Source organism: Rhincodon typus, chromosome 17 (genome assembly GCF_021869965.1).
Source record: "Rhincodon typus isolate 14 chromosome 17, sRhiTyp1.1, whole genome shotgun sequence".
In the NCBI taxonomy this organism is placed as follows: domain Eukaryota; kingdom Metazoa; phylum Chordata; class Chondrichthyes; order Orectolobiformes; family Rhincodontidae; genus Rhincodon; species Rhincodon typus.
This window is the reverse complement of record NC_063348.1, coordinates 12,746,664-12,771,602: the sequence shown is the minus strand read 5'-3', so window position 1 is coordinate 12,771,602 and position 24,939 is coordinate 12,746,664. Positions and strand designations below refer to the sequence as shown.

The window sequence follows — 24,939 nt, the reverse complement described above, 5'->3', positions numbered from 1 at the left end:
CTTTTCTCTCTTTTCTCATTCTAGCCACAAGAAAGTGATCAACCCAATAGCTGCCCTGTGTAGCAATTCACAAGCAAACCCAAAATCAATCAAATATTCCCTGTCACAGTGGTTAAATGCTGGAGCCTGCTTGCTGGGAGCGGCAAGTAAAAATACCATAGCCCCATGAGAGAGCAAAATGCACACAACTTGTGGTGTTTAATGAGTGTCACCACAGAGGTAGAGAAGGAAAGTCTATCACTGTAACCTCAGCCAGTGGCAGAATTGAACCCAGGCTGTTGGCACCAGTCTATACCACAAACCAACTTTGCAAACCAACCTTCTGCTAGCCCTGGTGGTGAGCTCAGACACATGTATTTAGATGGGCAATGCTTTACCAGAACCCCACTCGTATCAGAATTAGGTCTAGGCAGAAAGACAATGGTTGACCCACCCAACTCACCAACCACTCAAGGAACAAATTAAAGGCATCAGCTCTTTCCCTGGGTATTAATGCACCTGCCAGGGGGCACGTCAACACCTGATGTGCAGTGCACATCAAACTGTAAGGGCCATTTGTCACCTTGGTGGGGCGGGGAGCAAGCAATCATGTGATCATTGAGGTAACAAGGTGTAGAGCTGGATGAACACAGCAGACCAAGCAGCATCAGAGGAGCAGGAAAGTTGACGTTTCAGGCCTAGACCCTTCTTCAGAAATGGGGGAGTGGAAGGGGGTTCTGAAATAAATAAGGAGAGAGGGGGAGGCGGATAAAAAATGGATAAAGGTGAAGATAGGTGGAGAGGAGACAGACAGGTCGAAGAGGCGGGGGTGGAGCCAGTAAAGGTGAGTGTAGGTGGGCAGTTAGGGAGGGGATAGGTCAGTCCAGGGAGGACGGACAGGTCAAGGGAGCGGGATGTGGCTAGTAGGTAGGAGATGGGAGTGGGGCTTGGGGGGGGGGGAGGGGATAGGTGGGAGAAAGGAAAGGTTAGGGAGGCGGGGACAAGCTGGGCTGGTTTTGGGATGCAGTTGGGCAAGCCTGCAGCCCAATGGTATCAATGTGGACTTCACAAGCTTCAAAATCTCCCCTCCCCCAACAGCATCCCAAAACCAGCCCAGCTTGTCCCCGCTGTTGTGAGGAGGGCCTGATCGAAACCCGCTCCCTACTGGTGCCCGGTGCCCCTGAAGCACTGGTGGGGTGACCCGGTGGGTGGGGTGGGCGTGCATTTTTGTCTGGAAAGGCCTGACTTTTAGATGGTCTTCTTGCTTCAGGTAAAGTGACATTTGTCAGCCTGAACTTCCAAGGATCAGAGGTAGAGGGCGTGAGCACAACTGTAGTCTCCTGGTATCACAGAATCTTCTGCTGCAGGGTCACCAGCAGTGCCAATGGCCTGGGGCATCTGTGCCTCACCCATCTGTGGGGGCAAAGTGGGCAGCAACACCAATGGCTCTTCCACCCCCTGAACCAGACCTTCCTCTGGGATTGAGGAGGTCACCTCCTTATGAGAGATAGCTCCCTCTCGGTCACTGTGCCCAGCACATCGGCTGCAGCTATAAACTTAAAATTCAGGAAGTGGGGTGGCCAGTGGTTAGAGGTGGTGCCCAATGCCACTGACTGACTCTCTGGTCAATGGCAGTGTTTCAGTGCCACACCGAGTGGTACTTAACCAGTTGCCAGGACATGGACATCTCCGCATCCCTGCAGGAGCTGTCACAGTCTTCTCCAGTCAGGGAGAAAATCCTCTCCTTGTGGTAGGGTAAAGGCTCTAAAATCCAAGCCCCATCTTTCATCTTTCTTCTGCCCCCTGTAGTGGAACATCTTCTCCTGGAATGACCCTAAATGGGATAGAGTGATGAATGGGTTAGATAAGAATGGATGGTGTGGCTGTTAGTGTTGGTGGATGTTGGAGGGGGGTGGGGGGGGGGCACAGACCCAGCTGGCAATGTCTGATCAGGCAGACTTCAGGCACTGACGTGGCATCACTGCCTGTCCTCAACAAAAAGGATACCCCTCCTTATCATCGCCTTGCCACTGAGTTGAGGCGGGTATCTGAAGGATGTGAAGCCAATGATGAGAGTGCAGAAGAGATTTACAAGAATGGTTCCCGCGATGAAAACATTCACCAAGGAGGACACTTTTGGGCAGTTGGGACTGTTCTGCTTGCAGAAAGCTGAGAGGAGATCTAATAGGAATTTTTAAAATCACGAGGGTCGGTGCTGGGTAGAGCAGAGAGAGAGGAATGTTTTCCACTTGTAAAAGAATCAAACAGGAGCACGCACAAATTTAAAGTGATTTGCAAAATAAGCAAATGTGAGATGAGAAAAAAACGTTTTTCATCAGCAATTAGTGAGAGTATGGAAGGCAGGTTCAGTCGAAGAATTCAAGAAGGCCATTGGATGGTTATTCAAATGGAAATAATGTGCAGGGGAAATGCAGGAGAATGGCACTAAGTCATGATGTTCATTTGGAGAGTGGGGTAGACACTACTGGCTCACAGCACCAGGGACCCAGGTTCGACTCCAGCCTTGAGTCACTGTCTGTGTGGAGTTTGCACGTTCTCCCCGTGTCTGTGTGGATTTCTTCCAGGTGCTCTGGTTTCCTCCCACAGTCCAAAGATGTGCAGGCCAGCAGATTAGCCATGGGAAATGCAGGGTTACAGGGATTGGGTAATAGATGGGATGCTCTTTGGAGGGTCAGTGTGGACTCGATGAGCCGAATGGCCTGCTTCCCCACCGTAGGGATTCAATGAATGGCCTCCTTCTGTGCTGCAATATTTCTGTGATCTGTAAAGCCCATAGGGGGCAAGAGAGTGGGCTAGGAAAAGAGAGGAATGTTTGCCACACTGAGAATATAGAGAAGATTTTGTCATGGAGGCTCTGTGAGGAGCACCTGAAGGCATCAGGGGTAAATTTAGAGATCCCTAAGGGAAAAGGGAATAACTTTGTACATAAAAACAGGTGCAAAGGCCAGAAAGGGAAAGGAAGGAAGTATAAAAATGAGGTCTCTGACAACCTGAAATAAATAAGTACTGTCGCCATAGACATTAGGTTCCACAAAGCCCAGAGACACTGAGAGGGCCAGAAAATAAATTGAGGCTGCAACTACACATTCAGGAAGGATGCAGAACTTATTTAAACCGAGAACAATCAAATTTGAAGAAAACTAGGGATACTGTGTAACAGAGGAAGAAAGGTCAGGAAAAATTTAAAAGGACCAGGACTCTGGAATTAAGCCACAAGATTAGCAGACAAATGTAAAAAGGCCACAGCCCGAGAACTTTATTTTAAAAATTTGTGGAGAAGAAAGTACTTGGTGTTTTAGACCATGACAGGCGGAAGATGACCATTTTACAGCAGAGGGAGTGGGAAAGCTCCATCCTAGTTGCAGAAGATAGGAAAATCCCAGAAGAAGCCAATCGCCATTTTGATCATAAAAAAGGCAAGAAACCCTATCAAGGTGGGAAAATGCAGCAGGAATTACACTATTATGCAGTAAAGCACAAATTTAAAAAGCTTGAAAGCTGTAGATTAAAGCAGAGCAGATAGTATAAAGCTTTAAAGCTTTATTGAAGGATTTAATACAGTTTTACAGAGTTAAAAATGATTGGCAGAAATAGAGAATATTACTCACAGACTTGCAAGATGTACTGTAATTCAGTTTAAACCAGTATTCATGAATATAAGAAATATAAGCTTAAAGAACAGCAGATTACAAACAATATTGCAACAAACAATATTTAAAACAGTAACAAGATTAATCAGCACATAGAGAACAAATAAAAGAAGGTGGGAACACAAGATTAAACATCATTTGAGCAATGGTCATCTGGAAAAATATCTCACACCCTTGTGAGTTTTTCTACTTCGTGAAATATTTCCCCAAACATAGCAAAGATTTAGCTTAGTTCTGGTACAATAGATTTACTGAGTTTCCCATGACAGCTAATGATGTTACATCTTAATGCAACTCAGGTAGGTTTATCAAACAAGATCTTCCCCTTCAGAGCTACTGCTGACTGCAAATGTACAGGTGGTGCCTAATTTACAAACATCCACCTTACAAACACTCTGATTTATAAACGAGATTCCACACCGGTGTGGATCCAATATTCAAGATCTGATTTGTGATCGCTTCCTCGTACTTACAAATAGCTATTTCATATTGAGAGATAGTAAGAACGGCCGATCCTGGAGTCAGAGATAACACAGTATAGAGCTGGAGGAACACAACAGGCCAGGCAGCATCAGAGGAGCAGGAAAGTTGACGTTTCCGGTCAGGACCCTTCTTCAGAAACAGGGGAGGGGGAAGGGAGCTCAGAAATAAATAGAGAGAGGAGGATGGGGCTGGGGAAGGGAGATGGGATGGTGATAGGTAAGTGCATGTAGGCAGTGGTGGGGACTGGTCAATGAGGTAGGAGGAGCGGATAGGTGGGAGATGGACAGGTTGTGTCAGGTCAAGGAGGCGGGGATGAGAGGGAGGGTTGGACATGGGATGAGGCCGAGGGTGGGGAGATTTTGAAACTGGTAAAGTCCACATTGAGACCATTGGGCTGTAGGCTCCCGAGGTGGAATATGAGGTGCTGCTCCTTCAGTTTCCGGGTGGCGTCGTTGTGACACTGGAGGATGCCCAGGATGGAAATGTCACCCAGGGAGTGGGAGGGGGAGTTGAAGTAGTTCGCCACCAGAAGATATTGTTGTTTGTCGCGAACAGAGCGCAGATGCTCTACAAAGCGGTCTCTGAGCCTCCGCTTGGTCTCACCGATGTAGTGGAGGCCACATCAGGAACAGTGGATGCAATAGGCCACATTAGCGGATGTGCAGGTGAACCCCTGTCTAATGTGGAAGTGTTTGTTGTGCCTTGAATGGAGGTGAGGGGGGAGGTGTAGGGGCAGGTGTAGCACTTCCTGCAGTTGCAGGGAAAGGTGCCGGGGGTGATGGGGTGAATGGGGAGTGTGGAGCAGATGAGGGAGTCACGGAGAGAGTGGTCCTTATGAAAGGCAGAGAGGGGTGGGGAGGGAAATATCTCTTTGGTTGTGGGGTCGGATTGTAGGTGGTGGAAGTGGTGGAGAATGATACATTGGATACGGAGGTTAGTGGGGTGATATGTGAGGACAAGGGTGATTTTGTCTTTGTTTTTGTTGGGGGGAGGGGATGTGAGGGCCTCATCCCATGACCAACCCTCCCTCTCATCCCTGCCTCCTTGACCTGACACAACCTGTCCATCTTCTCTCCCACCTCACTGACCAATCCCCACCACTCCCTACATGAACTCACCTATCACTATTCCACTTACCTTCCCCAGCCCCACCCTCCTCTCTATTTATTTCTGTGCTCCTCCCCCCTCCCCCATTTCTGAAGAAGGGTCACAACCCGAAACATCAACTTTCCTGCTTCTCTATTTCATATTGAACTTTATTGTGTTCTCACTTGAACAGAACCTATTCATAGCCTGGGGACTACCTATAATTCTATGAACATTTTCTCTTTCAGGGCATTTTCTACCATTTTCCCAATGGCATTTGATCTACAGTTTTACCTGCTGGCCTGTCATCCCTTTCAAATAATTTTGTACCACATGCTCTTCAGGGAAATCTTTTGGCCTTGTATCCATATTCAACAATTCTTTTATTCTATTCATCAGGGTTTGATGTCTACTTTAGTGTCCTTTTTTGAACATTAACTCCTAATTTTGATCATATCTGCCAATATGTAAAACATGTTGAATTACTGTCTTTTTGTAGCTTTCATGAGTCAGGTAATAGTCTATGATAATTATTTCTTAATGGTTGGCAGCTCTCTGCTTTGAACAAAGAATTATACCCTGTAAGATTATTTTTCATCCACTTGTCAGTAATTACACCTTTTTCCTTCTGGACTCACTGACAGTAATATTAAAGTCCCACCTGAACTGAGGTCATTTGCTGCTTTATGGGGTAGATATTCCTAATTTTACAGTCAATAAATTTACAGCACTGTGGCCTGCAGTAGTCAGGTATGACCTTAGGATAGAGGAAGAAAAGAAGTAATGGAAAAAAAAATGAAGAATGTGGTCATGTGAGGTAAACAACACCAAGGCACCCATATTCCCCTAGACAAGGTCTTGTGTGTTTGCCAAGTTGAATCGTAGATCTTTTGACTTTGACATTCGGTAAATATCATGGTAGGCCATGGCTGCTTCTGTCCTTTCTGCTCAAGTATGCAACATGTATTCTATGCTGTAACATGCTGTAATTATTGATGAAGTCTGATTCATTATTTTATTTCAGCCTGTAGGAAATGATTACATTAGTTAACAAAGTTGAAGAAACCATTTCCATTCCTTGCTGGCATTATTTTTAGGTAACGCCTCATTTCTCTCTGTATCCACTGTCTGTCTAATGTGCTTTATAGAATCCCTACAGTGTGGAAACAGGCCATTCAGCCCAACAAGTCCATACCGCCCCTCAGAACATCCCACCCAAACCCACTCTCCTACCGCTGCATTTCCCATGTCCAGCCCAAACATCCCTGGGCACAAAGGGCAATTTAGCATGGCCAATCCACCTACCCTGCACATCTTTGTCTTGTGGGAGGAAACCAGAGCACCCGGAGGAAACCCACGCAGACACAGGGAGAATGTGCAAACTCCACACAGACAGTCACCTGAGCCTGGAAACGAACCTGGGTTGCTGCCACTATGAAGCAGCAGTGCTAACTGAGCCACCATGCCACCCTTGCCTCATCACCATCAGTCTGATTTCACTGTTTGAATTCATTTGACTATCTGTATTCACTGTCTGTCCAATTTCTGGCACACCGACAAATTGCTGCAAGGTCTCTGATCACTGAATAACTGACTCCAGGGGCCTCACTGATTTCTCTGATTACAGGTTCTTTGTCATTAACTGGGTATTTCTACCTAGTTACCACGTGCGTCTCTCTGAGTTCTGGGTCTTGGATCAGTCTATCTGACTGTGGATCACTGTCTGATCATTGTTTTAGGCCCCACCATCTTCAGTTGCTTCAACAATGTCCTTGCTTCCCCATCATTAGGTCAGAAGTGGGGATGTTCGCATATGATTGCACAATGTTCAGCACCATTTGCAACTTCTCGGATACTGAGGCAACCACGTCCAAATGCAACATGACCTGGACAACATCCAGGCTTAGACTGAAAAGTGACAAGTAACATTTGTGCCATACAAGTGCCAGGCAATGTCAATCTTCATCAAGTGACAATCTAACCATCATTCCTTGAATTTCAGTGGCATTACCGCAATGTCCCAAGGGTTACCATTCATCACAGACTGAACTGGACTCACCGTGTAAATTCAGTGGCTGCAACAGCAGGTCAGAGGCTAGGAATCCTGCAGTGAGTAACCCCCATCATGACCCTCCAAAGCCTGTCCACCATCTATAATGCACAAGTTAGGACCGTAATGGAACACTCCCAGCTTTCCTGGATGGGTGCAGCTCTAACAACATTCAAGAAGCTTGACACCATCCAGCACACAGCAGCCCATTTCCTAACATACAGTGGCAGCAGTATGTACCATCTACAAGCTGCACTTGAGGAACTCACCAAGGCATACCTATAGCAAATGGACTGCCATGGTTCAAGAAGGCAGCTCACCACCACCTTTCTCCAGGGCAATTAGGGATGGACAATAAATTCTGGCCCAGCCAATGATACCTCCAGCTTGTGTAAGAATATAGAAAAATGATTGCTGGGTCTGCATATGTTTAGTGTCTGTTGAATCTAAGGTTACTGGATCTTTGTGCTTTTACTGAATTTTTCTACGTTTCTCTTATGTTGCACTTACTCTGTGATGGCTGAACCTCTGTGTGGTTACTGAGAGTAACTCTCAGTTACTGACACAGCATCACATATCTATCAAATGCAGTTTCCGTCATCAAAGACCCAATCATCTATTGTAAGTTATGAGAGCTGGTAGCTGTTCAGAGTTCAGAAATTGTGGGAAAACTTGTTTTAAAATGTTGATGGTTTTATTTCACTCTGACTGTAAGACCATAAGAAATAGGAACAGGAGTAGGCTGCTCAGATCCTCAAGCCTGCTCCACCATTCAATAGGATCGTGGCCCCATCTGATATTCCTCAAGTCCACTTTCCGACCCTTTCCCCATAATTCCCTGACTGATCAAGAATCTCCCATAGCCTTACATATACACAAAGACTATGTCCCCACTGCTCTCTGTGGCAAAGAGTTCCAAAGACTCACAACAAGTTCCTCCTCATCTCAGTTTTAAACTAGCACCCCTTTATTCTGAGACTATACCCTGTGAAAGTTAACCTTTTCTTCACATTTACTCAGTGATTTGGAAAGTCACACAAATGACAATAATAGACGAAATAATTCACATATTTTTGCAAAACACTTGTGAATATTTGATGTTGCTGGCTATGGCTTCCCCCCTTCTCTTTCAAGCTGTAGTTTGTTGGATTTGAAATTTTAATTTGAATTACATTGGAATTATTGAGATCAATCTGTTAAATTGTGAAAACTTTATGTTGATTGTATTGAAGTTCTGGTTGCTGTAAACTGTGTGACAGTGTCTTTTTTCTGGACATATCGTGGTTGCAGAAATATTTAACATTTTTGATTTTCTGATCAATTTCAAGGAGTCAGTGATTGGAAAGACTCTGATAGTTTTATCATCTTGGTAGCCCTCAAATGTGTGACCATGAAAACAAGGAGTGATTTCAGCTGCTGTGGTATGATAACAATCAAAAATAATTTTATCATTGATTACATAAAATTGTATCAGAGTGCTTAAAATTTCAAGTTTTGATGATGTCCAGCTTTATCTTCTTTTCAAATTCAGAGAACGTAATTCTACAAGGGGCCGTATGTGATCTGGCATGATTTCTAATATCAGATTAACTTTCTTTTTTTCCTTAAGTTTAAAGGATTGGTACTATTTCCAGATACTTAGATGTCTACACAAGGTCACTAAATTAAGTAGAATTGAGTTGTGGTTTTGTTGTCTGATGACAAGTAAGTGTGTCGTAATGTAAAGATAAAGTCGCCATAGTCCCAGAGGACCATTAAAGACAGATGACTGGTGGTGTTTAATCTGATGTTGATTTTTTTGATTGGATTTATCGTAGTCAAATGTACCTAAGTACAGTGAAAAGTTCTGTTCTGTGAGCAGTGCTGGCAGATAGATCATAGCAACAAGGACATACAGATCATAGGGTGCTTAGACAGAGCAAGGCATACAAGGATACAACAGCAAAGAAGGAGCACAGAAACAAGGTCAACATTAGATTGGAATCAAAGAGGACCATTCAGCAGTCTAATAACAGTGGGGGAAAAGCTGTTCTTGAACCTATTGGTGCATATGTTCAAGCTTTTGTATCTTCCGCCTGATGGAAGAGGTTGGAAGAGAACATTATGGAGGTGAGAAGGGTCCTTGATGATGTTGGCAGCCTTTCCGCAGCAACGAGAAGTGTAAGTCAAGTCCATGGATGGGACAGAGATAGTAGGAACTGCAGATGCTGGAAAATCTGAGATAACAAGGTGTAGAGCTAGATGAACACAGCAGGCCAAGCAGCATCAGAGGAGCAGGAAAGCTGACTTTCTTTCTGAAGAAGGGTCGAGGCCTGAAACGTCAGCTTTCCTGCTCCTCTGATGCTGCTTGGCCTGCGGTGTTCATCCAGCCCTACACCTTGTTATCCATGGATGGGAGGTTGGCTTCAGTGATTGTCTGGGCTGTGCACACATCTTTCTGTAGTTTCTTATGGTCCTAGGCAGAGTAGCTGCTGTACCAGGCCATTATGCACCCTGATAGAATGCTTTCTGTGGTGCATCTGTAAAAGTTAGTGAGGGTCCTTATGGACATGCCAAATTTCCTAAGCTACATGAGGAAGAAGAGGCGTTGTTGTGCATTCTTGACCGTCACATCTACATGGGTGGTCCAGGACAGATTGTCGGTTATCGTCACTCCTAGGATGTTGCCATTCTCAACCCGCTCAACCCCAGCTCCGTTGACATAGATGGGGGCTTGCCTTCCACCTTTCTTCCTGAAGTTAATGATCAGTTCTTTAGTTCTGCCAACATTGAGAGAGAGGGTATTTTCAATGCACCACAGCACCAAGCCCTCTATCTCCTTCCTGTATTATAACTCACCATTGTTTGATATCCAAGCTACCAAAGTGCTATAATCAGCAAACTTGTAGACGGCATTTGTTTGGAATTCAGCTGCACAGTCGTGGTGTATAGGGAGTGCAGTAGGGGGCTGAGAACACATTCTTGTGGGGCGCCAGTGTTGAAGGTTATCATGGAGGAGGTGCTGTTGTTTATCTTCACTGATCGCAGTCAGGAAGCTGAGGATCCAGTTGCAAAGGGTCTCGGAGTTTTGTCATTGGTCTGGAGGGGATTTTGGTGTTGAAGGCGGAGCTGTAGTTGATGAGCAAAAGTCTGACATTGGTGTCCTTGATATCCAGATGTTCTAGGGATGAATGTAGAGCTGGGGGAATGGTGTCCGCTGTGAACCTGTTTCATCAGTAGGCAAATTGCAGGGGGTCAAGGCAGGCTGGGAGGCTAGAGTTGACATGGCCTGTGACCAGCTTCTCGAAGTATTTCATGATTATGGAGGTCAGAGCTACTGGGCAGTAGTCATTAAGGCATGTGTTTTCTTAGGCACTGGGATGATGGTGACCTCCGCCAGCTGGTCCACACAGGATCTAAGTGCATGGCCAGGGACTCCATCTGGACCCGTCACTTTCCTTGGGTTGATTCCCAGGAAGAGCAATCTGAGATCTGCAGAGGTGATGGAGGGAACAGGTGAGTCTGGGGCTGTTGGTGCAGGTGACATCGCACCGCTGGCATTCTGCTCGAACGGAGTATAGAAAGTATTGAGCGCATCAGGGAGGGATGTATTTTTGTCCACTGCCTTGGTCTGCATCATTTTGTATCCTGTTATGTTGTTTAGTGTCACCACACCTCTGGTGAGGGGACAGGTTGGGAAGAACAGTCTTTCATGGTAACCTCGGCCAGTGCAGCAATTGAACTCATGCTGTTGTAGCATCTCAAATTGGCTCTCTAGTCAAATGAGCTCTCTTTATTCTTGTCTCTTTCACTCCCACATTCTCTATCCCATCCACACTCTTTCTCTCCACATTCTTTCCAGACTTTTTCTATCTTTTCTATCCTTCATCTCTTTCTCTCCATCACTCGCTCTGACCCTTCTATCGCCCCTCTCTCTCAACCTCTCTCTATCCATCACCCAATCTCCCTTCCCCATTATCCACCCACTTATTCTTTCCCATCAATGCTAACTCAAGCCCCTCTCTAGTTACACCCCACTCTCACCACCTCTCTACCCCCCTTCTACACTCATGTTCTACAATCTGTTTACTCATTCCACTCTTTTTCTATCTGTCTCTCTATCCTTCATCTCCCCTATCCACACTATCACCCTTGGCACCGTGCTCACCCCCCGCTCTGCTCCCTACTCTCTCTCTATTCCCCCATCTACATTCTCTCAGTCTCTCTCTCTCTCCTCTCTTTTTCTACTTTCCCCATTCCCTCACCCGCTCTATCCCCTCACCCTCTGCATCCCCCTCACTCACTCATTATTTCCCTTCTCACACTCTGTATCTGCCTCCTCACTCTCCCTTCCTATTCCCCTCTCTATTCCACCCCACACACTCTCAATCCCTTGCCTGCCTCCCTCCCTCTATCCCTTCCCTCCCTCCATCCAACCCTCTCTCTCTCTCCCTCCCTCCATCCCTCTCCCTCCCTTCTTTCCCTCCATCCCTCTCCCTCCCTTCTTTCCCTCCATCTCCATCCCTCTCCTTCTCTCTCCCTCTATTTCTCTCTCTATCTTTATCCTCTCCTCCCTCCCCCTCTGACTCTGTCTATCCCCTCTCCCTCTCCATCTCTCTCTCTCTCTCTCCCTCCGATCCACTTTCCCACATTTGTTTCTTCCCGGGGTTGAGCCGCGGTGCCTGTTGGTTTGGTGGAGCCAGGATCTGGATTAGTTGGGGATCGGGATCAGCCCGGGATGGATCCCAGGCGGAGTTCCCGGGAAAGTTAGTGTGTTTGAGCCGGGAGTGTGTGCACCATGTGGCCGCTGTACCTGCTGATCGCCGCCGTGGGTGAGTGCCCGAGCCCCGGGGACAGTCTCCGTGCGACCCGCTCGGTGCCCGCTGTGTCCGGCCCGGCCATCTCCCCGGGGCCAGCCGCTCCGCCTGGGCCCCGGGGCCGGACACAGCGGGCACCCAGCGGGCCCGGTACAGCTCCGGCTCAGGGCCAGGGACAAGCCGTCCCTGTCGGTCCCTGAGCGGGGGCAGGGGAGGGGGTGGAGGGGGAGAAAGAGGGGGGGGGGGGGGAGAGAGATGGGGGGGGAGAGGGGGAAGGGGGGTGAGGGGAGGAGGAAAGGGAGTGAGGGAAGGAGGGGAGTGAATGAGGGGGGAGACAGATGGACGGAGGGAGGGAGAGGAATGGAGAGAGGGAGAGTAATAGTGATGGTGAGGGTGGGTGAGTGAAGAGCAGGCTGGAGAAGGGGCTCCAGTGCTGCCGGAGGGTGTAATGTATAACATGTAGATTGATCATCACCTCAATAGATAGCAGGAACTGCAGATGCTGAAGAATCTGAGATAACAAGGTGTAGAGCTGGATGAACACAGCAGGCCAAGCAGCATCAGAAGAGCAGGAAAGTTGACATTTCGGGTTGGGACCCTTCTTCCTGCACCTCTGATGTTATCTCTGACTCCAGCATCTGCAGTTCTTGTAGCATCAGAGACAGCAAAGTCATGTTTGCTGGATCATTACATTGTATTTTGAGGCACTGAGGAACAGGTAGTTAATATAACTCAGTACAATGAGACAGTGCTGCCAATATTGGATGGAATTGTGAGAGTATAGAAAGGAACAGGCTGTAATAAATATGCAGCAAAGAGCCACAATGACAATGAGATAAGGACAGGAATGAGTTATCAGGGCAGGTACATATGCATTACTCAATGGAAGAAACCTTGCATTTACATGCTGCGTTTATAATCGCAGTATAACCCACTGATGTTTATAGCTGGTGAAGTAGTTTTGAAGTGTGGGCGTAGTTGTCAGATAGGAAATGTGTCCGATCTGCTCAATGCAAACTGCTACAAATAGCACTGTGACCAGACAGTTTGATGCTGATTGAGGGATAAATATTGACTCGGACACTAAAGAGAGCACCCCCCCGCCATTCTTCAGAATAGTGATATGTTCACCAGAGAGGGCTCTGTTTAATGTCTAATTCAAAAAATGGCATCTCTAACAGTGCAGCACTCCAATCAGCGCTGCACTGGCTTGTCAGCGAAGATGTTTGTGTTCAAGTGTCTAGGTTAGATGAGGACCCACAACATTCGGACTGAGACATGAATGTAACCATCTGGCAGAATGTAACTAACACAGTTGGCAGAATGGTGTAGTGGTTATCACGTTTGCCTCACATGCGAAAGGACCCCAGTTTGGTCCTGGATGGGAACACTATTGTGGGGAGTCTCTTGTGACTGGTGGTGTCCCTATCCCTGGACTAGGAGGCCCAGGTTCAAGTCCCACCTGCTCCAGAGGTATAATAACTTTTCCGGGCAGATGGATTAGAAAAAAATAAGTACAGTGCCCGAATTATAGCAGCTCCAGATGAATGAATACTGACTCAAGCTACAACAGTGGATACTTAGTGACAAATTACCCAAAGCATAATAGGTAAGGTATCGGACCTGTTCTTGGGATGGCGGGATGGCGGGACTGTGTTGTGAAATTGGGCCTGTGTTTGTGGCAGTTTTGCTGAAGGAGAGAAAATGTCAGTGAAAACTACACACAGTACTTAAAGGGATCAATGCAGATCTTTACCCTGGTTGAGGAGTCAAGAACCAAGGGCCCACCATTTAAATACACTTAGAACTGAGATGAGGAGAATTTTCTTTACTCTGAAAGTTGTGAATCTTTGGAAATCTCTACTGCAGAGGCCTGTGGAAGTTCAGTCTCTAAGTCTATTTAAAGTAGTGGTAGATAAATGGTTGCCTATCCATGCTATAAAGGGTTATGGTGATAGCGTGGGTAAAAGTGTTTGACCAGCCTTGATCATATTAACTGGCAGAGCAATCTGAATAGCCTTGTCCTGTTCCTATCTTCTTAGATGGCTTGAAACATGCATCTTTAATCAAGTTTCTAGTCACTCCATGCTCAGTATGTGACTTTGTGATGGATTTTGTCGGCTAGTGCTCCTGTGCAGCACTATGGTATGTTTTCCATCTAAACAAAGTGCTATATAAATGCAAGTTGTTGTTGTTGTGCAGTTGCATAGAGAATGCTTAGCATGATACCATAGTTTAGGAATGCACTGACCTGACCACACAACCAAGGTCACAGTGATCAGAGTGCATATTCATTGAGCCAAATACCAATTGTTTAATTGTGTGGTGTTCCACACTGGCCCATCACTTTTGGCTTGCATACAGATGGTTTAATGAAAGTAGCAACTTCCAACGTACTCAGAAGAAGAATGATCACTGGGTGTTGTGATTTGATAAATGTCTGGTGTTTTCAAATGTTCAGAAGCTGAGCGCTCTATTTAAATAGGGTTTGTGAAGGGAAATTTCTGGATTAAATTTACTTCCACGTTTTTTATGCGTTTACATTTTATTTCCAAAGTTTAATATTCACATTTGTTTTTCATTTCCTTCAAACTGAAATTGGAATGGGAGAAGATTGATAGTAATGTTGTCTAACTGAGTCACAAAACAAACCTCATGATCGCTGAAAGTATTATATTAGTTTGCGCTGAAAAATTATATTGCACTGTTCCTGAATCGCAAACTCAGCATGCAAACAAAACAGGTAACCGTCATGGAGAGGGACATTTTTACCGGTCAGCGTTGCAGGTTAGGGATGCGGTTAAAGGGGAAGATATCAGTTGGCTCTTGTTCCCACGGTGGAGGCCTGAGGGCTAATGGAAGCAATTGGAGGCTCAGGTCAGGTGACAGTTCAGAAGCTCTGGGTTAAGGAAACAATCAGAGTTTTGTAGGCCTAGCAGGGATGGAATTAAAGGCCTGTTCGGGAGGCGTCAAGAGCCTTGAGGTAGGGGGTTGATGGTGTTTGTCTATTCATGCTGGCTACTGATGGAGGGCATTTAAAACAACCTGTTGGTCCCTACTGTTGGTTATTTTACACACTGTTTGGTGCCTTAGCTATATAATATAGAGAGCATAGTGAGGTCACTTTGAACACCGTGTTATTTTCTACATTATATAGTCATTGAATTATTTTATACCCTCAATAGGCACTGGATAATTTTCTTCACATTATTGTGACTGGTCTATTTTGCACACGTTATAGTGACTGGGTTATTTTATACACCATGTAATGGTCGGATATTTATGTACATTATAGTGGCTAGATATTTTATACACAGTATAGTGACTGGATGGTTTTATAAACCATGTAGTGACTGAACTATTTTATACACTCTATAGGGCTAGAATTATTTTAGATACATAGAGGTTGAGTCTTTAAACTTGTTGTCATCCAAAACTCTGCTCCCTCTTTTCTGGCTCCCTGAAAATCTCATTCATCCATCACCTCTGTTGTGAGTCCATGATTCTCACTACTGACCCCCGCCCCTCCACCGGCTCCTGTAAAAAAATGATCATGTAGCAGGAATTAATCACCAAAGTGAAACTACTCTGGAGAGCTTGTACCTGGGGATTGTGCTCATGATGGTCAAAAGGTACACGACAAGGACATTCTGAAGGATTCATTTTGCTGGTTTGGTATCAAGTTCAAGAGCTGGGAGAAGCTTGCCCACGAGTGCTACTCTTTTAGAAAATGTTGCGGCCCCTTTCAAAAGCCAGTGCATGTCAGTGGCAAAAAGAAAACACAAGGAGAGGAAATCCCTGAGCCAACTTACACTGAACTCAATCAACTTGTATCTTGTCCACTTTGTCCACCTCAGGTCATTCTAGCATTCACTTACCTCCCCACTGGAACCCTATCAAACATCCTAAATAGTGAATGCAGTTGTCTTCATTTCAAAGGACAAACATGAAGCAATATCCAGTTGTAAAATTCTTATCTTTGTTTTTAAATCCCATCGTGGTCTCATCTGTCTGAATTTCTGTAATCTCCTCCAGCCACATGGCACTCTATGAACTCTTTGGGACATCTCTTCCTGGTCTTTTGAGCAATTTTAATTAGTTCACTTTAGATATGTACCTTCAGCTCCATAGCCTTGGGGTCTGGAATTCCCTCCCGAAACCTCTCTGCTTTTTTTTCCCCTTGTCACAACTCATTGGCTAGAGTTTGAAAATCAAGCCTCACTGTTCCTGGAGTCATAACCAATGTGAACATTTGAGTATACCACCAAATTGCCCAATTCTATCTAACAATCTGATTCTAGTTGAAAGAATATGCGAATGAGGTCTTTTTCTCATTAATATGAAAATAGCTATTCATTGTAATCAAATTGTATTTAATCAAGTGCAAAAAGAAACATGTATTGCTAATTTATAACTATTATTTAAACTCTGCCCCTTTTAAAAATTCCCATTCATGTGCAAACAGAAACATAAAAGCGATGACCCAAGACGTAAGTATTAAGGCTGGAGAAGGGGGATAAAAGTTAGTACAGTTCTAGTCAGTCAAGATCACAAATAACATCGAGTTGTTTTCTCTCTCCCATTTTGATTCCTTCTGATTCTTTGTCAATGACACAAGTTGGGGACGCACCGATTCTCAATCTTTCATTCACTGCTTGAGAATCCACTCTTTCATTGTCTCGGTAGGTGTTTTTCTCCTCCGTTTCCATTCAACAGGGAATTTGCAGCAATAGCTCATAGAAAAAATGTAAAGGACAGTAGCCAGCTACTAAGTATTTTCTTTTACTTCTCTGTACAGAAGGGAAAGGGAGAGACGGATGGATTCTTTCTTTTTACAGATTGGATGCTTCTGTTGTATTGTCTGCACCCAAGCCCATATTCACCTGTGCAGAAACCAGTCAAGTGGTTGTTACTGTGCTGAGCCCTTTTGAGCCCAGAACAATTGGTCCTGATTGAAAAGCCAATCAAAAGACTGTCTCTGGGCAAAACTGCCCTGAACACACACAGTAGGACTGTTTCGCCTAGAATTCTTTGTCTCAATGCTCCAACTCACAATGTGCCCCAGTAGCTTGTTTTAAAAACACAAACACCTTCTTACACCGAGATGGTAGGAACTGCCGATGCTGGAGTCGGAGATAACAAGGTGTAGAGCAAGTTGAACACAGCAGGCAGGCAGCATCAGAGGAGCAGGAAAGCTGACGTTTCGGGTCTGGACCCTTCTTCAGAAATGGGGGAGGGGAAGGGGACTCTGAAATACATAGAGAGAGGGGGAGGCGATGATGGAAGGTGGATAGAGGAGCAGATAGGTGGAGAGAAGACGGACAGGTCAAGGAAGTGGGGATGGAGCCAGTGAAGGTGAGTGTAGGTAGGGACTTGGGATGGGGGTTGGTCAGTTGGAAGGGAGGGGTGGGTAGGTGGGAGGGAAGACAGACAGGTCAAGGAGGCGGGGATGAAGCTAGTAGGTAGGAAATGGGGGTGGGGGTTGGTCAGTGAGGTCGGAGGAGCGGATAGGTGGGAGAGAAGACAGACAGGTCAAGGAGGCGGGAACGAAATGGCCTGGTCTTGCGATGAGGTCGGGTGTGGGGAGATCTTGAAGCTTGTGACGTCCACATTGAGACCATTGGGCTGCAGGGTTCCCAAGCGAAATATGAGATGCTGTTCCTCCAGCCTTCAGGTGGCATCATTGTGGCACTGCAGGAGGCCTAGGATGGACATGTTGACCAAGGAGTCGGAGGGGGAGTTGAAGTGGTTCGCAACTGGGAGGTACAGTCATTTGTCACGAACCGAGCATAGGTGCTCCACAAAGCGGTCTCCAAGCCTCCACTTGGTTTCCCCAATGTAGAGGAGGCCACATCGGGAACAGCGGATACAATATACCACATTAGCAGATATACAGGTGAACATCTGTTTAATGTGGAAGGTCTTCTTGGGGCCTGGGATGGAGGTGAGGGGGGAGGTGTAGGGGCAGGTGTAGCACTTCCTGCGGTTGCAGGGAAAAGTGCCGGGGTGGTGGGGTTAGTGGAGAGTGTGGAGCGGACGAGGGAGTCACGGAGAGAGAGCAGTCCCTCCGGAAGGCAGATAAGGGTGGGGAGGGAAAAATGTCCTTGGTAGTGGGGTCAGATTGCAGGTGGCGGAAGTGGTGGAGGATGATGCGTTGAATCCGGAGTTTGGTGGGGTGATTCGTGAGGACGAGGGGAATTCTGTCTTTGTTGTTATTGCGGGGAGCGGGTGTGAGGGATGAGTTGCAGGAAACGTGAGAGATGCGGTTGAGGGCGTTTTTGACGACTGTGGCGGGGAAATTGCAGTCCTTGAAAAACGAGGGCATCTGGGATATCCGGGAGTGGAATGCCTCATCTTGGGAGCAGATGCGGCGGAGGCGAAGGAATCGGGAATAGGGGATGGCATTAATGGCAACAAAGACAGAATTCCCCTCGTCCTCATGTATCACCCCACCAACCTCCAGATTCAACGCATCATCCTCCACCACTTCCGTCACCTGCAATCTGACCCCACTACCAAGGATGTTTTTCCCTCCCCACCCTTATCTGCCATCCGGAGGGACCGCTCTCTCTCCGTGACTCCTTCGTCCGCTCCACACGCTCCACTAACCCCACCACCCGTAGCACTTTTCCCTGCAACCGCAGGAAGTGCTACACCTGCCCCTACACCTCCCCCCTCACCCACATCCCAGGCCCCATGAAAACCTTCCACACTAAACAGATGTTCACCTGCACATCTGCTAATGTGGTATATTGTATCTGCTGTTCCCGATGTGGCCTCCTCTACATTGGGGAAACCAAGTGGAGGCTTGGAGACTGCTTTGTGGAACACCTACGCTCGGTTTGTGACAAATGACTGTACTCCCAGTCGTGAACCACTTCAATTCCCCCTCCCACTCCTTGGACGACATGTCCATCCTGGGCCTCCACCAGTGCCACAATGATGCCACCCGAAGGCTGGAGGAACAGCATGTCATATTCCGCTTGGGAACCCTGCAGCGCAATGGTCTCAATGTGGACTTCACAAGCTTCAAAGTCTCCCCACCCCCGACCTCATCCCAAGACCAGGCCATTTTGTCCCCGCCTCCTTGACCTGTCCGTCTTTTCTCCCACCTACCTGCCCTTCCCTCCCAACTGACCAACCCTCATCCCAACTCCTTACCTACACTCACCTTTACTACCTCTATCCCCGCTTCCTTGACCTGTGTGACTTCTCTCCACCTATCTGCTCGTCTGTCCACCTTCCATCATTGCCTCCCTCTCTATGTATTTCAGAGTCCCCTTCCCCTCCCCCATTTCTGAAGAAGGGTCCAGACCCAAAACATCAGCTTTCCTGCTCCTCTGATGCTGCCCAGCCAGCTGTGTTCATCCAGCTCTATATCTTGTTATCTCACCTTCTTACACAGCTTCCTTGGTTTAAAGCAGTGTCTTTTCCCATCTTAGAGACGACAATCCGAAAAAAATAGTCTTTATATCCCTGTTTAAAGCCCATGTTTTGTCCAAATGTTAGTTCATCTGCCCTAATACCTCATCAGTGTGGCCCTATGTCATATATATTTGTTTTATATTGCCCCTATAAAGCACCTTGGAGCATTATATTCCAGTACTGGTGCTTCAGAAATAAAAGTTGCTATTTAGCACTTTGTATGATGACTAGTTATTTTGTACTCTGTACAGGGGGTCCCCAGTTTCTGAATGTCTGACATATTATGAATGTTAGTATGTATGTGATCCTGTACAGGGGTGTAATTTTAAAGATACGATACACAAACATTTCTGTACTAACAAACAGCTTCTTTAAATTGTCCTGTACTGTGTTCCAAATTGTGTACAAATCAGCTTGCAAATGGACTCCAGAATAGAACTCGTTTGCAACCTGGTATAATGCCAGTATAATGACTGGGTTGTTTGATACCCTGTACATTGACAAGGTTGTTTCACATGCTGTATTACTCCTTTGTTATTTTGTATTTGCTGACACATTTGAATCATTGGTAGCTACAGGTGAGGTGTCAGAAGACTGGAGGCTGGCTAATGTGGTGCTACTATTTAAGAAAGGTGGTTAGGAAAAGCCAGAGAACTATAAACTGGTGAGCCTGATGTCAGATGTGTATGAGTTGTTGGAGGGGATCCTGATGGGCAGGATTTACGTGTATTTGGAAAGGCAAGGACTGATTAGGGAGAGTCAACATGGCTTTGTACATTGGAAATCATGTCTCACCAATTTAGTTGAGTCTTCTACAGAAGTAACTAAGAAGATTGATGAAGGCAGACCAGTCAACATTAATTATATGGACTTCAGTAAGGTGTTTGACAAGGTTCCACATGGTAAACTGGTTAGCAAGGTTAAATCAAGGTTGGAATCAACGGAAGGCTAGCCATTTGAATACAGAGCTGGGTCAAATGTAGGAAACAGAGAATGGTAGTAGAGGGTTGTTTTTCAGACTGGAGGTCTGTGCCCAGCAGTGTGCCACCAGGATCAGTGCTGCGTCCGCTGCTTTTCGTCATTTATATAAATGATTTGGATGTGAATATCAGAGGAATGGTCAGTAAGTTTGCAGGTGACACCAAAATTGGAGATGTAGTGGATGGTGAAGAAGGTTACCTCAGAGTACAACGGGGTCTTGATCAGATGGGCCAATTGGCCAAGAACTGGCAGATGGAGTTTAATTTAGATAAATGTGAGGTACTGCATTTTGGAAAGGCAAACCAGGGCAGGACTTATACACTTAATGGTAAGGTCCTGGGGAGTATTGCTGAGCAAAGAGACCTTGGAGTGCAGCTTCCTAGTTTCTTGAAAGTGGAGCTGCAGGTAGACAGGATGGTGAAGGAGGTGTTTGGTATGCTTGCCTTTATTGGTAAGTGCATGTGTGTAGGAGTTGGGAGGTCATGTTTGTGGCTATGGTTAGGCCACTTTTGGAATACTGTCTTCAATTCTGGTCTCCCTGCTTTGGAAAGATGTTGTGAAACTTGAAAGAGTTCAGAAAAGATTTACAAGGATCTTGCCAAGTTTAGGGGATTTGAGCTATAGGGAGGGGTTTAGTAGGCAGGGATATTTTCCCTGGAGCGTCAAAGGCTAAGGTGTGACCTTATAAAGGTTTATAAAATCATGAGGGGCATGCATAGGGTGAATTGAGAAGGTCTTTTCCCCAGGGTAGAGGAGTCCAAAAGTAGAGGGCATAGGTTTAAGGTGAGAGGGGAAAGATTTAAAAGAGACCTAAGTGGCAACTTTTTCACGCAGAGGGTGTTGTGTGTATGGAATGAGCTGCAGAGGAAGTGGTGGAGGCTGGTACAATTACAACATTTAAAAGACATCTGGATGGTTCTATGAATAGGAAGGGCTTAGAGGGATAAGGACCAAATGCTGTCAAATGGGACTACATTAATTTAGGATATCTGGTCGGCATGGACAAGTTGAAATGAAAGGTCAGTTTCTGTGCTGCACAACTCTCTGACTGTACTGACTGGACTGTTTTACACTCTGTACACTGATTTTTTAGTTGGTAGGAATAATCTAGTGACTCAGCTATTTCTTACTCTGGTGCACCTAAACCTGTGAAGGTGTCTTTTTGAAGAACATGCTGTCATTGCCATGGCTCGCTGCTTAGAAATGCATTCAAAGTTGCCCAACATTTATGACAGTTTCTTCCAAAGCACTTTTAATGATGCCACTAGACAGTTATCCAGTCATTTCTGTACCTTATGGTGCATGCACCTTCTTTCCTACTGACATAAGCCTTTTCAGGATAGCTCATGACAAGTGATGTGAGACTGTGGACTTTTTCAAATTCAATAATAGTGTCGCTCAAAACGCCTTTTTCCCCCTCCCCCATATCTCGGCTCTTCAGATCATGAAACAGTGGCCAATGGATGGTGGTCAGAGTGCAGCCTCCTGCCAGTCTAACCCTGCTTCCCTGAACACAACAGGACATTGGCATCTTATTACAGGAAGAACTCGATCCAGGGGGCCAGAACTGCTTCCTGTGGATAGTCAGTCTGTTGGACTTTAATGATGCCTAAGAGGCTAAATGTGGAATAGACCTGCTAAAAAGCTAAATACCACAAATAGATCAAAAGGAGGAAAGAGGAATTTTCACGTAAAGGTCTTCACTAGAAAATCACAACATACAAATTGTCATTCGGTTTTCAAGATGAGAAAGATCTTGATAAGGCAGTGAATGGAAGGACAAAGTGAAGGGTGGGAGGACTTTAAATAGATGTTGCACAGATTTGAAAAGCCAGTGATGTCAAGGATGTAAATGACATGTTAAGGTCATCAGGGAATCTGGGGAATTCAGCCCCTACAGAATCTACATGACAATATGGAAGACTGTACGTTTTCTTACCAACTGTAAAAAGCAATAGAACGTGCAATGATTCAAAAGGGGAAACAAACAAGTGTAAAACCTACTTGGGAATTAGCCTCCTGGGCCTAATTGATAAAGTATTTGTCAGTCTTAGGTAATCAAATTGCAAATAAAAAGATCATTAAACTTCTTGGTGGAATGGATTGAGCTCTAACTGAGGCAAAGCACAATGATCTGTTTACCCTGAGGCAACTGTCTGAAAAATATCATGAAATAAAACTAATATCTCTGGGAGACCGATTTCACACAAGTGTATGACAAGATTTGAGTCAGACTGAAGTTAATAATAAGAAACAGTGGTCTGAATGTTGATAGGGTTTGTAAGCTGGTATTGTGGATAAAGTCAGAAGTCACACGACACCAGGTTAGAGTTCAACGGGTTTATCTGAAATCACACAAACTTTTGAAGTGCAGCTCCTTCGTCAGGTGCAGTGATGAGGTGGACTTCGAAATACACATCAACACAGAATCACCAAGCAGATGTTGATAGCCAAGTTCTGTGCCCATGAAGACAGCCTCAACAGTGATCTTGGGTTTATGTCACACTACAGGTGACCGGATCCTGCCATACCATTCTGTATCTGTAAAATCTTCCTTACTGTCCTGTTTTGACAGCATCACCTCAATAAATTGTTACGATCTCTTTACCTTAATTAATTTGTACAGTTTTGAATTCAGCGTGCGATTCCAGTCATTCGGTTTGTCTCCAGTACCACCTTATTTTTAATTTTTTGTAATTATCTCTCTGCCTCACTTAATCGGATTATAAGTCATTCCCTTCGCTGGATATTTAGCTGTTAACACTTTACTCGCCGTCTAACACTCTCGGTCACCTGTACAGACTTATCATCTGACACTCAACTCTCACCAGTTCTATGATCTTTTGATCTCTCCCTATAACTCTGGGTCTGTGTGCTGTGCTCTCTCACTGCACCTGATGAAGGGGCTGCGCACCAAAAGCTTGTGATTTCAAATAAACCTGTTGGACTACAATCTGGTGTCGTGTGACTTCTGACTTTGTCCATCCCAGCCCAAAATTGGCATCTCCACATTATTTTGGATAAATAACTATTATCCAGGAGCTGGGTGTAAATTTTCTGAGCAGCCTGCGTGATATAAGTAGCTGAAGAAGTGAGGCGAGGCTGGGTTATATTTCCAATATCTATCAATGTAACAGTAGCTGCAAAACTAAGGGTCTGTCCAGGTATGGGCGGCATGGTGGCTCAGTGGTTAGCACTGGTACCTCAGAGTGCCAGGAACCCGGGTTCGATTTCACTCTTGAGCGACTGTATGTGTGGAGTTAGCACATTCTCCCTGTGTCTGCTTGGGTTTCCTCCCACAGTCTAAAGTTGTGCAGGTTAGGTAGATTGGCCGTGCTAAACTGTCAATGCTGTCTAGGGAAGCACAGGCTTAGGCGGATTAGCCGTGGGAAATGTGGGGTTGTGGGGATAGGTGAAGGGAGTGTATCTGGCTTGGCTGCTGCTTGGAGTGTCAGTGTTGACTCAATGGGCCAAATAGCCTGCTTCCGCACTGTAGGGATTCTATAGCATGAATGGAGATCTTTTAAGAAAAGAACAGTCTTGTCAATGATGTGATCTTGGCCGGTGGTGTTAGCCTGACTGCCGAACGAGGAATGGCAGCCAAGGATTGGCAAACAGAACTTCCAAACTAAGAAAGAGATTTGATCTGAACTTCAGTAAGGACAAGATGTTTGACCAGAGCTCTGAATAAATGAAAAAGGCAAGCACAGTGAGTTGTTGTGATCTGGAATACGTTGCCTGCTGAGGTGATGGAAGCAGGTTCAATAGTAACTTTCAACAGGGACTTATGGAAATATTTGAGAAGAAGCTAGGTATATAGCAGGGAGTGAGATTGTTTGGAGAGTTCTTTCAAAGAGGCAACCCAAGTATGATGAGCCAAAGGGTCTTGAATGCTGTGAGGCTGTATGAATAGGGCAAATGGATATGTTTTACTGCCCAATAGGGCATGGTAATCCAGAGAGGCATCCTGCTAGCTACTGCTCATCGATGGTTGAGGGTGAAGTGAGAGGAGTTCCTCTTTGCAAATAAAACCTCAGGAAATACAAACCTTCCGTAGTACTTGCATGGAAGAAAGCATCATTGCCACAAAGGAGAGAATGAGCATGTACTTTCTATATTCTTGATCAGTTTAGGATCATCAGACGGCAATGCAGTGCAAACCAAGAACAGAAACATTATTTGGCTGAGTCATTGAAAGACATGTCAGTTGAATAGTTGGAGGTAGCTGTTGAATATTGTTGTGCATCATCACAAGAACAAACACAAGTCCCAAAAATATTAGTTGAAATTTGATATATGCTGTATCTGGTTTAGGATTTGATAGAGACCAAATTTAACTTGGGGCTTATGATATAAACAGTTTGGGTTGGGTGAGATATACGTTATGCGGATTGGGATGTGTGACATGCACTGTACTTGGTATGGGTGTGAGATAGCCACTGTATATTGTTATAGATAACAAGGTGTA

General features: G+C 45.5%; 1 protein-coding gene across 2 annotated transcripts in view; it reads left to right on the top strand.

The window, feature by feature from the left end:
- Window positions 1-11,890: 11,890 nt before the first annotated feature.
- The window catches only part of LOC109923927 (low-density lipoprotein receptor class A domain-containing protein 3-like), an 80,469-nt gene continuing 67,420 nt past the window's right edge, over window positions 11,891-24,939 (top strand). For both annotated transcript variants that reach the window (XM_048607251.1, XM_048607250.1), the window contains exon 1: window positions 11,891-12,080. In XM_048607251.1, the coding sequence (XP_048463208.1) occupies window positions 12,047-12,080 (34 nt within the window). In that variant the 5' untranslated portion in view covers window positions 11,891-12,046. The remainder of the gene's footprint in view (window positions 12,081-24,939) is intronic.